Genomic DNA, 13731 nt, shown 5'->3' with positions numbered 1-13731 from the left:
CCACCTCATCCTGCTAAATATTCTCTCCTTTTCGAATTTTCATGATACAGCTCTCTCTTGATTCTCTTCCTACCTGTCCATTCACTCTTTGTTTTCTTTTGTAGGATCTTCATTCATGTGATAGCCAGTAATCAGGGGTGTATCATAAGGCTACTACTACCTCATTCCCTTTTGGTTTTTCTCCCTACCTCATCTTTTAAGAATCCCTGGCTTCTTCAAAACTCAGCTCAAACTAGAATTTCTTTTTGTTTTTTGGCTGGGCAATTAGGGTTAAGTGACTTGCCCAAGGTCGCAGGGCCAGTTTTTGTGTTCAGTGTCTGAGGCCAGATTTGAACACAGGTCCTCCTAACTCCAGGCCCGGTGCTCTCTTCACTGCACCACCTAGCCACCCCTCAAACTATAATTTCTTTAAGAGGCTTTTCCACATGTCCCTGGCTTTTTCCCTTCTCCTCTCTGTGTCTTGTATCTTCTTTATAATCACATATGTAGATAGGTTTTCTCCCCACTTTGAATATAAACTCTGTGGGGGCAAATACTACTTTAGGTTTTGTCTTTGTATCCCCAGAATTTAACATAATGTCTGTAACATAGTAAGCATTAATAAATGCTTATTGATTGATTAACTAATATTCAGGATGTGAAGTAAAACTTAAAAAATCATTTTGATTTGAATTTCTTTTATCATCATTGATTTGGGGCAATTATTTATATGGCTATTAATAATTTTCAGTTATTGAAGAACTGTATGTGTGTGTATATATATATAAGCAAATATATATACATATATTAACCATTTATGTTTTGAGGGATGACTGTTGGGTTCATATATGTGAGTTTCTTATGTCATAGGTATCAGGCCTCTATTTGAAACAAATATTTTCTTGATGTTTTCTTTTATTAACCTAGTAAAGCTTTTCAATTTCACATAATAGGACTTCTCTGTTGCATATTTTGTAATTGCTTCTCTGCTTTGTTTAGGGAAGAATTCTTCATTTACCCTTAGCTATAAAAGTTCACTGATTGGTTCTTTTCTGATTTTTTTTTTGGTCTGACATTTTATTTTCATGTCATATACCCACTTAAGAGTTTATTGTAACATAAGATGTTGGTGCAAATCTAATTTCTACCAAATTTCTTTCCATTTTCCCCATCAGCTTTTTTTTTGGTTAACTAGGAAATTCTGGGGGGAGAATTCTTAACCAGATAAGTAATAGAGATGATTATATAAAACAAAAGTAACTCATTTTGATTACATGAAATTGAATGACTTTTTCACAAAGAAAAATGAAGGTAGGTATGATAGTATGGGAAAGTATTAATTAGGGAAATATCTGTCAGTAGCCTAATATGGGTCTAATTCTTAAAATCTATAAAAATGATCTGATCATAAGTCTGGAGTTTTTCTTGACATCAAAGTTGAATTTTCCTCTTTGCCACTTTCCTACAGTCTTAGTGTACTGTATTAGAATGATAATAGTCCCACTATATTCTGCCCTGGTTAGACCACACCTAGAATGATTCACTTCTGGCAAAGTGAGAGAAAACACACACACACACACACACACACACTAGCGCACACATCCTACCTATTTTCTTCTTCTTTCCTAGAGTATTTTCCATCAATAGAAGGAGAAACATCATTGGCAGAAACCACATGATTATATGATTCCATCTCCTACTTTTCATTTTACTTCACTGTTGAAAATAGTCCAGGTGAGATGTAAACAGTTTGATGTCACAAAATGCAATGGCAACAACCTCCCAAGCCTGAGAGATCACTGATGTCTCTCTAGAATATCTTCAGCCACACATTACACCAGCAATTCAATGGATTGACCTTCTGCTGAGGTCACAGTAAAGAGTGGATTGGTCAGCAGGTTCTAGGTAAGAGGGTTTGCTCTCTTTCTATCAGCCCCTGGCTCTTAAGGAACTTGAATCTTTGACCAATTAGAAATTAGACTTGTGTGGAACTATGAAGGAAAGTGTTTGAGGAGTTTCTTTTCTACTCATACTCTTGATACACACTTCCTTTTTTGATAATTGAAGCAACTTCTTCCAAACACCAAAGAACAAACTGAGGGAGTAAATGTAGTTTAAAGAAACAAAACAGAAGCACCTAATCCAGTAGGTAGAAGCACTGACTCTTTGTCTCAGTGTAGCTCATTCAAAACATGACATGGAAACACCTCATAGGAGCTTTATTAAAAAGCCATCAGTGGACTTCCTAAGAAAAAATCCCCAGGACCAGATGGATTCACAAGCAAATTCTACTAAACATCTAAAGAACAATTAATCTCAATACTATATAAACTATTTGTGAAAATAGGCGGAGTCCTACCCAATTCCTTTTATGACACAAATATGGTGTCATATATTGTCTACAGTTACAACCAAACCAGACAACCAAACCAGAAAGAGCTAAAATAGAGAAAGAAAATTATAGACCTATTTCCCAAATGAACACTGATGCAATAATTTTAAATAAAATACTAGCAAAGAGGTTACAGCATTATAGCACAAGGATCACACACTATGACCAGGTGGGTTTATATCGGGAATACATGGCTGGTTCAATATTAGGAAAATTATTAGTATAATTGACCATATCAATAACAAAACCAACAGGAATCATATGATTATTTCAATAGATGTAGAAAAAGTCTTTGACAAAATACAGCACCCATTCCTATTAGAAACACTAGAGAGCATAGGAATAAATGGAAATTAATAATAATGATCTGATCATAAGTCTGGAGTTTTTCTTGTCATCAAGGTTGAATTTTCCTCTTTGCCACTTTCCTACTGTCTTAGTGTACTGGAGTAATATCTAAAACCATCATAAAGCATTATCTGTAATGGGGATAAGTTGTCAGCCTTCCCAATATAATGAGGAGTGAAGCAAAGATGTCCTTTGTCACCTCTATTATTTAATATTGTACTAGAAATGTGAACTATAGCAATAAGAGGGGGAAAATTAAAGGAATTAAAATGGGTCATGAGGAAACAAAACTATCATTCTTGGCAGATGATAGGATGTTATACTTAGAAAATCCTAGAGAATCAATTTTAAAAACTACTTAAAATTATTAACAACTTTAGCAAAGTTGCAGGACACAAAATAAATCCACATAAATCACCAGCATTTCTACATATTACCAACAAAGTCCAGCAACAAGAGATAGAAAGAGAAATTTCATTTAAAATAACTGTAGACAATATAAAATACTTGGGAGTCTGTCAAGACAAACCCAGGAACTATATGAATACAACTATAAAACACTTTTCACACAAATAAAGTCATCTAAACAATTGGAAAAATAATAATTGCTCATGGGTAGGCTGAACCAATATAATAAAAATGACAATTCTTCCTAATTTAATCTATTTATTCTGTGTCATACCAATCAAACTATCAAAATTATTTCATAGTGGTAGAAAAATAATAACAAAATTCATCTGGAAGAACAAAAGCTCAAGGATATCAAGGGAATCAATGAAAAAAATGTGAAAAAAGATGATTTAGCTATACCAGAACTCAAACTGTATTATATAGCGTGGTAATTATCAAGACAATCTGGTACTGATTAAGAAATAAGAGTCCTGGATCAGTGGAATAGATTAGGTACAAATTAGATTATAGTAAATGACTATAGCAGTCTAGTATATGATAAAACCAAAGATCCAAGCTTTTGGAACAAAAACTTATTTGACAAAAATTACTGGGAATACTGGAAAACAGTATGGCAGAAACATAGACCAATATCTCACACTGTATACCAAGATAAGGTCAAAATGGATACATGATATACACATAAAGGATGATACCATAAACAAATTAAGAGAACATGGAATAGTTTATTGGTCAGATTTATAGATAAGAGAAGAATTTAGAACTAAAAAAGGTATATAGAGCATTATAAAATGTAAAATAAATAATTTTAATGATACAAAATTATAAAGTTTTTGCACAAACAAAATCAATGCAACCAAAATTTTAAGGAAAGCAGAACACTGGGGGAAAGATTTTGCAACAAGTATCTTTGATAAAAGCCTCATTTCACAAATATATAGAGAACTGAGTCAAATTTATAAAAATACAAGTCATTCCCCAACTGATAAATGGTCAAAGGATATGAACAGGTAGTTTTCAGACAAGGAAATCAAAGCAATCTATAGTCATATGAAAAAAAATGGTCTAAAATGCTCTAAATCACTGTTGACCAGAGAAATGCAAACTAAAATAACTCTGAGGTACCACTTATCACATCTATCTACTACTACATCAAAATGTTGCATGTCAGAGGGGATTTGGGGAAACTGGGACACTAATACATTCCAACTATTCTGAAGCAATTCGGAACTAACTATGCCCAAAGGTCTCTAAAACTGTGCATAGCCCTTGATCCAACAATATCACTGCTAGATCTCATCCTAAAGACATCCAAAGATATATTTAATATGTTTGTACATGTATAGCCTATATCAGATTGCCGCCATCTTGGGAAGGAGGAAGTAGAGGGGAAGGAAAGAAAATTTAGAATTCAAAAATCTAATAGAAGCAAATTTTGAAAACCAAAAAAATAAAAATAAAAAAGATTTAAAATTGACTAACAATATAAACAAATAAAGATATCCAAAAAAAGGGCAAAGGATATATTCATACAAAATATATATAGCAGCTCTCTTTATTTTGGCTGAGAATTGGAAATCAAAGGGGTGCCCACCAATTGGGGCATAGTTAAACTGGCTGTGGTATATGATTGTAATGGAATATTGTTGTACTATAAGAAATGACAAGCAGTATGATCTCCAAAAAACCTAGAAAGACATACATGAACTGATACGTAGTGCAGTGAACAGAACCAGGAGAAAGTTGTACATGATAACAGCAATACTGTTCAATGAAGAATTGTGAATGGCTTAGCCATTCTCAGCAATACATTGATCCAAAACAATCTCAAGGAACTAATGAGGAAATATACTACCCGCTTCAGAGATGAATTGATATTGAATGAATACAGACTGAAGCATGCTATTTTTTTTGCTCCTTCATTTTCTTTTCTTTCATTTGAATTTTCTTATACAAATAACTAATTTTACATAATTGCATGTATAACCTATATTTGATTGTTTACCATCTCAAGGAGGGGTAAGAATAAGGAAAGAGGGAAAGATAGAATTCGAACTCAAAACTTTAAATAAAAATGTAAAAAAAAAAATTTTTAAAGGTCTTGAGTATGACAAAGTTGGGATTTTTGATGGAAGAATCATGAGTGTAAAAAGTTTGTCTGTATCCTAGCCAAGTATGCTCCTACCAATGAGCAATCCCATATCTTCAAAGCTGATTGTGAAATATTATTGATAAGTGATGTCAGTAGCAGAGCCTTTTTCTCTACCAAACAAGAGCAAATCAGTTTCAGATTGGATTCTACTACAATGTTTACTCTTGAAGAATATATGGAGACTGACACTGGTAAAAATAAAGTTATCCATCACAAAGGTCCAAGGTGCATATTCATGACGCTCCTTTATCCTGTTATAAACAAAATTGCATTACTTCCCTATGGGAAAGGCCTTTGTGAATGCATCTTTTTACCTTGGAAACTATTTGTTAATTTCTACTACCAGTGTCCTTTGGTCCTAGTAGATGTAATAGATGGAGTGTTAGACCTGGAATCAAGAAAACCTGAGTTCAAACATAGTTTCATACATGTACTAGCTATGGGACCTGGGATAAATTATTTAACCTGTATCTTTTCAGTTTTCTCATCTGCAAAATGGAGGCAATAATAGTACTTATATAAATGCAAGGTATAATAACAATTATTACTATTCTTACCATAGCTACTACTACTACTACTACTATTATTATTACTATATTATGATCTCTCCAGCTTTTAGAGCCTCACCACTTAAATTTTCTTACTCTATATAAATATATTTAATATAATTACATATATACATGTTATTTTCCCCAAGCAAAATATAGATTTCTTGAGGAGACTCCTTGACTTTTGTCTTAATACCCATACTCCTACCTGCAGCATAACTCCTGGAACAAGCTTAATACATGCTTATTGCTTGATTAATTGAATTTTTTAAAATTTAATTAATTTATTTATTTACTTTTGGTTTACAACATTCAGTTCCACAAGCTTTTCAGTTCCAAATTTCCTCTCCTATACTCTCTTCCCCCTCCCTCACTATGGCAGCATGCAATCCGATATAGATTCTACAAATACCTTCACATTAAACATTATTCAAGTTGTAAAGAAGGATTATAACCAATGGAATGAATGAGAAAGGAGGAGCAAAGCAAAACCAAATTAATTGAATTTTTGTGTCTATGAGAGGCTAGAGTCTTCTTTTTTTTTGTTTTTCCCTCAAACTATTAAAACAATTTTTTAATTTTTTTTAAGTTTTGAGTCTCAAATTCTATCCATTTTTTCCTTTTCCTCTCATTCTCCTCCTCCTTCCCTGAGACAGTAAGCAATCAGATATAGGTTACATGAGTGCAATCATGTAAAACACTCCCATATTAGTCATTTTGTACAAAAAGATTTGTTTGAATAAAAGAAAGTAAAAAATAGTGTGCTTCAGTTTGTATTTAATCAATATCAGTTCTTTCTCTGGAGATGGATAGTATACTTCATCATTAGTCCTTTAGGATTATTTTGGATCATCATACTGTGGAGAATGGCTAAGTTGTTCAAAATTCTTCATCAAACCGTTTTGCTGTTATTCTGTACAACATTTTGCTGGTTCTGTTTGATTCAGTTTGCATCAGTTAATGTAAGTCTTTCCAGTTTTTTCTGAGATCATCCTGCTTGTTATTTCTTATAGAACAACAGTATTCCATTATAATCATATTCCACACCTTGTTTTGTCATTCCACAATTGATGGCTATCCCTTAGACATCCAATTCTTAGGGTAGAGTCTTCTTTGTACCACTCCCCAGGGACCAGGCATTGATGTATAATCAAGAAAAAATATTTGTTCTAATCCCTGCTCCCAGCTAAAAGCTATCCCCTTCTTCCCTCCCCACCTTTTTTTCCTACAGGAAGCAAATTTTAATGGATGGGGAAACCATGGAAACTTGGGAAGAAGACACCCAATCCAGTTAATGAAGAAGCAAAACTCCATCTTGTCTTCCCTACAAAAGAACTCACTGAGTAGAAGTGACTGTTTGATGGTAGAATTGGGTGAGCTGGGGGTGGGAGGAGGATCTGTGGCTCATGGACAACTTCACATACCATATTGTAATAACTAACATTTGTATAGCAAAGTATTTTACATGCTCTCTCATTACATCTTATCAAGAACACAGGAGGTAGCTATTTCTGCTATTTTTGTCCCCATTTTTATAGGTAAGGAAACCAAGGCTAACAGTCACACAACAAATAAATGTTAGATATAGGATTTGCCTCTCCTGACTCTAAGTCCAATATTTTCCCCACTACATGATGAGAGCAAAGGTTATATTATAAATGCTCATAGACTTAGAACTGGAAGGAAACTTAAATATGACCTAGCCCCACCCCCTTATATTGCAGGTGGGAAAACTGAGGTCCAGAGAAGTTAAGAAATGATCAAGTTTATGTGAGGTAGTAAGAAGTGTTGCAATTGGAATTTAACAAAAGAGTAAACTGAAGCAGATCTCTAGGCAAGAAAACTTTTATTAGCAGGGGCATGCTACCTGTCAATAAATGGGTCAATTCATTGCCTCCATTTAAGCAAAAGATCTTGAGAAAAAGGACTGTTACCTCTTTTACAGGTTTTAGGGAGTACAGAACAAAGAACAGAAAATGGTAGATGACATCATGGGATTAAAGTCAACATGATTGGTTACAAAGCTGACATGCAGGAAAATGATTGGCTGGAAGTGTGGTAATGGGAACTAGCAACAACTCCCTTTCTCTCTCATGAGACTAAGAAGTGTTCATTGTTAATTGTAACTGAGGAAATTTTTCTCAGTATGAAAATAGTTGAAGGGAATAGAAATTATATATACATATATGTATGTATATATACATATATATGTCTATCAGAAGGTATATGGGCATATGAATACATAAATGAATGTGTGTATATATGTTTACAGGTATACATAGATAGAGGGCACAGGACCAATTTAATAGGAAAGGATGATACTTAAAAGGTGAAATTAAGAGGTAAGAGGAATATAATGAAAGGAGATGGGGAGACAGAATGGGGTAAACTATCTCATAGAAGAGGCAAGGGAAAATGATTACAATGGAGGGGAAGAATAGGAAGGCAAAAGGGAATGGGCCAACCTTATTCTCATTGAATTTGGCTTGGGGAAGGAATGAAATACACATTAAATAGGGTATCTCACCCTACAGAAGAGTAGGGGGGAAGGGGATGAGAGAGGAGATGATGGAAGGGAGGGCAGGCTGGGGGGAGGGAAGTTGGAAGCACCCACTTGTGAAAAGGGACGGGATCAAAGTAGAGAATAGAACAAGTGGGAGGTAGGATAGGAGGGAGGGAAATACAGTCAGTCTTTTACAATATATCTACTATGGCAATGTTTTGCATTAGCTACACATGTATAACCTGTACTGAACTGCTTATCTTCCCAGTAAGGGTGGGTGACAAGGGAGGAAGGGAATGAATCTGGAATTCAAAGTTTAAAAATCAAATGTTTAAAAATATGTATATATACTATTATTAATACTATTTTACATGTAATTGGGAAATAAGATATACAGGCACTGGGGCATAGAGATCCACCATGCCCTACTGGAAAAGTCTAAGGGGGTATGGGAGAAGATATGGGAGAGAGCAGATTGGAGGAGGGGACATCCTGTGGGACTGCTATTTTGGGGTGGTGGGTAGGGGAAAAACAGGGAGAAAATTTGTAGTTCAAAATCTGGCAGAAATGAATGATATAAATCAGAAGTTAATAAAGCGTTTGAAAAATGAAAAAAAAAACAGTTTAATTGTTTGAGCCCCAGTACAAGATAGCATCCCAGATTTTTGGACAGCAAACCAGACATCCTTGAAAGATAGATAGCTTGGTGGAGTAAAGATAGCAGATCTGACTCCCTTTCATTCACATACATTCTCCAAGGTTAGCAAAATTCCTTGAGGCAAGAAGAGCTGGATTTTTAAACTTAACCAATTGCAGGTCCACTGAACTCTGACCTAAGTTCCAGACAAAGAATCAATTACTTGTAAATAGTACCCAAAAAAGTAAGTGACACAGGATTAACTATAATCTTCTCAATTCCCCTGTTTGATCAATGAGAAATACATATCTTTCATGGATCACTTATCTACAAGTTAATCTTCTAAGATCTATAAAATAATCATTATTAAAAGTAGGGTGCACTAACACAAATTCTCTGGTGGAAGTTCAAAATGGGCTTTAGCACAGTCACTAATAGCAAAGTTGAAAAACAATAACAAGATTGATTAATCATAATATAAATCATAGTCAAAACCTCTAAAACCATGAACTAAATTCAGAGATTCAGCAAACATAAATAACTGTAAAGTAAAAGGCCAAAGTAATACAATAATGATCAACAATGTTAACTAGCATCAGGTCTCAGTATCCCAGTAACACACTTCCAATGTCCATTTCATCAGGATGTTTCATCTTGAATCTCAGGTGTCTTGTATAGTCCTCTGGTCTGGGAACAGGTCTTATCCTCAGAACAGCTCTGAAGCAGCATCTTCATTAGTAGATTTGTTTCTCTGGTTCCATATTGCTTGTAGATCCTTACTTGTTCTTGCTAAAATCTTTTACAAAACAAATATCAATATAATTTAGTGCAACCTTTTAAATTCTATTTCTCCAATAATCAGTTCATGTGGTAAAAACAAGCTGAAACCTTGGGGCTCTGGTGTTATTGACAATAGAGCTATAAGAAAAACATTAAATTAGGAATCCATAATTCACCTGAAACTTCAGATAATTTCAGTTTTTAAATACCCTTGCTATATATATATATATATATTTCCCCCCCCCCTTAATCCTGTACCTTATATAGGCACATTGGTAACAGCAAGCTAAAGGAAGAATCTTTTTAAAAATCTATGAGAAGAGGCAGCTAGGTGGCACAGTGAATAGAGCACCAGCCCTGCAATCAGGAGGACCTGAGTTCAAATCCGACCTCAGACACTTGACACACTTACTAGCCATGTGACTTTGGGCAAGTCACTTAACCCCAATTGCCCTCCAAAAAAAAAACAAAAAAAAATCTGTGGGAATCTGACTTGTAAAATGAGTCCTTCTGGTTGTAGATTTAATATTTACCAAAGTAGACATGTAAGCTAGGGTTGAGTGATTTTCTAAATTAGCATTGACCCCATTATCATTTAACTTTCTATTATGTAATTTAGCAAAATTACATTGATATATTTAAGAAATTTAAACACAAACTGAAAAATCAAAAGCTAAATATTTTGAAATACAACAGAAGGTAGAATTCTTAAAACCTTGCAAATTTCTGACATAAGTGGGAGGATAAAGATGCACAGAAACTCTAATACAAAATAATACCCATGCATGAGAATGGTGTGAAGCAAAGTGCTATGTGTGTTCTTAAAGGAAAGATTTTCATTGATAAGGTAGTATTTGAGTTTAGTTTTAAGGATGGATAAGAATAGGTAAAGAGGGAAAAGGGAGGTTTTTTTTGTTTTTGTTTTTGTTTTTTTTTGCTTTTTGGAGGGGGGAAGGCAGGGCAATTGGGGTTAAGTGATTTGCCCAAGGTCACACAACTAGTAAGTGTTAAGTGTCTGAGGCTGTATTTGAACTCAGATCCTCCTGACTCCAGGGCTGGTGCTCTATTCACTGGCTGCCCAGAAGGGAAGATATTTTGTGCCAACAAAAGAGAATGAGGAAGACTGACATCAATCCATGAGTAGTTTTTGGCTTTGGTCAGTCAACTGGTCATGAATCCACCTGATTATACCATTATATCTCTCCATCTTCTTTACAATGCTATCATGCGATAACTTTGCTAAATAAATGCCTTGCCAAAATCCAGATAAGTGATTGTCTGTACTCTTCCTCTTATCTGTTAGTTTAATAATCCTGTCAAGAAATAAAATGAGGTAAGGTTGGCATGACTCACTGTCTTTGATGATCACTTCTCCCTTTCTAAATGCTGACACATTATCATTTTAATAACTCCAGAATTTTGCCAGGAATCTCAGGCAGGTTGACTTGACCTTTGGTTTAAATAATCCATCCTCTGGTCCCTTTTTGAAAAAAAGGAAACTGCTTACATCTACTGCTTCTCTTGTTCTTCACAATTCCTCAAATCACTGAGAGCAGTTTCATGAGAACATTCCCAAGTTTGTTTCCTTTTCCCCCAGTATCTTGGGAGATTGGCTAAGCCTGGAGACTTGAACTCACTGAGGAAAGCTAGGTATTCTCTTAGCACACTTCTTCATTTAATCACTTTGTTTTAGTAAAGTTGAAACTGAAGCCCTAGGAGACTGAGTGGGTTGATCAGATTGTTAATGATAGATCCAAGGTTAGAATCCTGGTGCTTTTATTCTCAAATGAGTTCTTTCCCCACCATACCATGGTGCTGGGGGTAGACTTAGGGGTGGAGACATTTACCAGCAAGCCAGACAGCCTAAGTTTCATCTATATCTAGTCTCTAAAATTATTCTAGTTCTTCAGTGATTTCACTTGATCAACATAACCTTGTATACCCTCCAATCAGCACACTTGGTCTAGAGACACTGAATTATGTAATTGTGAAGAGAAAAAAGATCTTTTGCAGGAGAAGAGATGAAAAATACAATGACAAAATTAAACATTGTGGGGGAGCAAAAAAATGTTCAGAAGATGATATGATGTAGGGATGGCCTGCCTCACGGGTCTTCAACACAATCCAAAGCAAGTAACTGGAGATTGCTGTGTATACACCAGGTTTCTCTTTTCGACCACAGCCTTCTCCCCAGCTGACAATGCCCACTTGGTACCATATTTTCTCATTATTCCTTTGGTTGCAAAACAAAGGTCCCCCACTGTCACCCTAAAGAGGAGAAAGAAAAGTATTATTCTCTCCCCTTATCACCTTATAGTTGGATCAAAAGAATTAGAAACCTTATTTTGCTATTTATTGTCTCTATGACCTTGGTCTCTATGACCTCCATGACCTCTGTGACTTAACTTTTGTGAACCTTTATTTCTTCATATGTAAAATGTGTCAAGGTCTGTCCATTTTACCTTTCTATCTTCTCTTATATATGTCCTTCTCTCTTCCCTGATACTGCAGGACCTCATCACCTCACACCCAGACTACTGAAAAAGCCTGCCAGTTGGTTGGCTTGCCACACATTTCTCTCCACTCCAGTCCATCCTCCACTCAGCTTTCAAATAGTGATTTTCCTAAAATTCAGGTCTCACCCTCCTCCCCCAATAAATTCCAATGGCTCCCTATCACCTGCAGAATTAAATATAAAATTCTCTCTTTAGAATCTAGACCACTTCAAACCTTGCCAGTTCTCATCTTTCCAGTCTTTGTATGCTTTTTCTCCCTCACATTCCCTGTAATATAGTTACATTGACCTTTTTTTTTTTTTTGCCTTTTTGGAAGGCAGTTGGGGTTAAGTAACTTGCCCAAGGTTACACAGCTAGTTTTTGAGTGTGGGTGTTAAGTGTCTGAGGCTGGAACCGAACTCAGGTTCTCCTGACTCTGGGGCCAGCGTTTTACTTACTGCGCCACCTAGCCACCCCTACATTGACCTTTTTGATGTTACTTGAACAGGATATCCCATCTCCTGACTCTGAGCAATTTCACTATCTGACCTCCATGCCTGTCTGTCCTCATCTCTACCTCCTGACTTCCTTCAAGTGTCAAGATAGAATCTCACTGTCTACAGGAAGTCTTTTCTGATTCCCCTTAATTCTAGCACCTCTGCTCTGTTAAATATTTCCAATATATCCTGTATATATTTTATGTGTACATGGTTGTTTGAGTGTTGCCTCCTCCATTCAACTGTGAGTTCCTTGAGAGTATGGACTGTCTTTTACCTTTCTTTGCATCTTCAGTTCATGGTACTATGCCTGGAATATAGCAGGTACTTAATAAATGATGGATTGTTCTCAATCCATCTAAAGGGTGGTAGCTAGGTAAGGGAGTTCTGCCCCTTGAAAAGAACCCAAGGAAAGCACCTCTCAGACTTGCATAGAATAAAACCATTTTAGATTACATGATGTTACAACAAGGCACAGCTTCACATCTTTTCATGTCAGGTGTTAATAGAAATACCAAGAAGGAAGAAGTAGACTACATTGAAATGACTGCTGCTTAAAGGTGACCCAATAGCTACTGGACCAGCCAGGGGGTCACAAAGGGTCCTTGGGAGTTGGGTTGACCTTAAATCTAATGACGAGAGTTCTGATTACCTGGCAGGAATCTTTTTTTCCTTCAGGATCCCATGCACAGATCATGTTGTCAGTGAGCATATAAGTCATCTTATAGCATTCTTCCAGGTCTATAAGCTCAAGCTTGACTTTTTGCAGTGGGAAATCCATTTGTTTCATAGGTTCTAATAAAAAGGAAAGACAGATCAAGAGACGAAAGGGAACCAACAGTAAGGAGCTGTTCTTTGATAGAGTTTGAATAGTCCCAGACTACAGAGATGTGATCATCATTAATATCCCTCCCCTTCCACTCAAGACAGGAAACAAGGACATCTCCCTCCCTCCCTCCCTCCCTCCCTCTCTCCCTCCCTCCCTCCCT

General features: G+C 35.8%; 1 protein-coding gene across 1 annotated transcript in view; it reads right to left on the bottom strand.

The window, feature by feature from the left end:
• Nucleotides 1-11727: 11727 nt before the first annotated feature.
• Nucleotides 11728-13731, bottom strand: part of PRSS55 (serine protease 55) — a 21463-nt gene continuing 19459 nt past the window's right edge. The window contains exons 5-6 of the mRNA XM_069075968.1: nucleotides 13395-13537; nucleotides 11728-12018 (exon numbers count right to left, since the gene is read on the bottom strand). Of these exons, the coding sequence (XP_068932069.1) occupies nucleotides 11728-12018; nucleotides 13395-13537 (434 nt within the window). The remainder of the gene's footprint in view (nucleotides 12019-13394; nucleotides 13538-13731) is intronic.

The sequence above is a fragment of the Petaurus breviceps genome, unplaced genomic scaffold (genome assembly GCF_028583685.1).
Source record: "Petaurus breviceps papuanus isolate PSGF00001 unplaced genomic scaffold, PetGlider_PUasm1.0 90919, whole genome shotgun sequence".
Taxonomy (NCBI): domain Eukaryota; kingdom Metazoa; phylum Chordata; class Mammalia; order Diprotodontia; family Petauridae; genus Petaurus; species Petaurus breviceps.
This window is presented reverse-complemented; position numbering and strand designations above follow the sequence as displayed.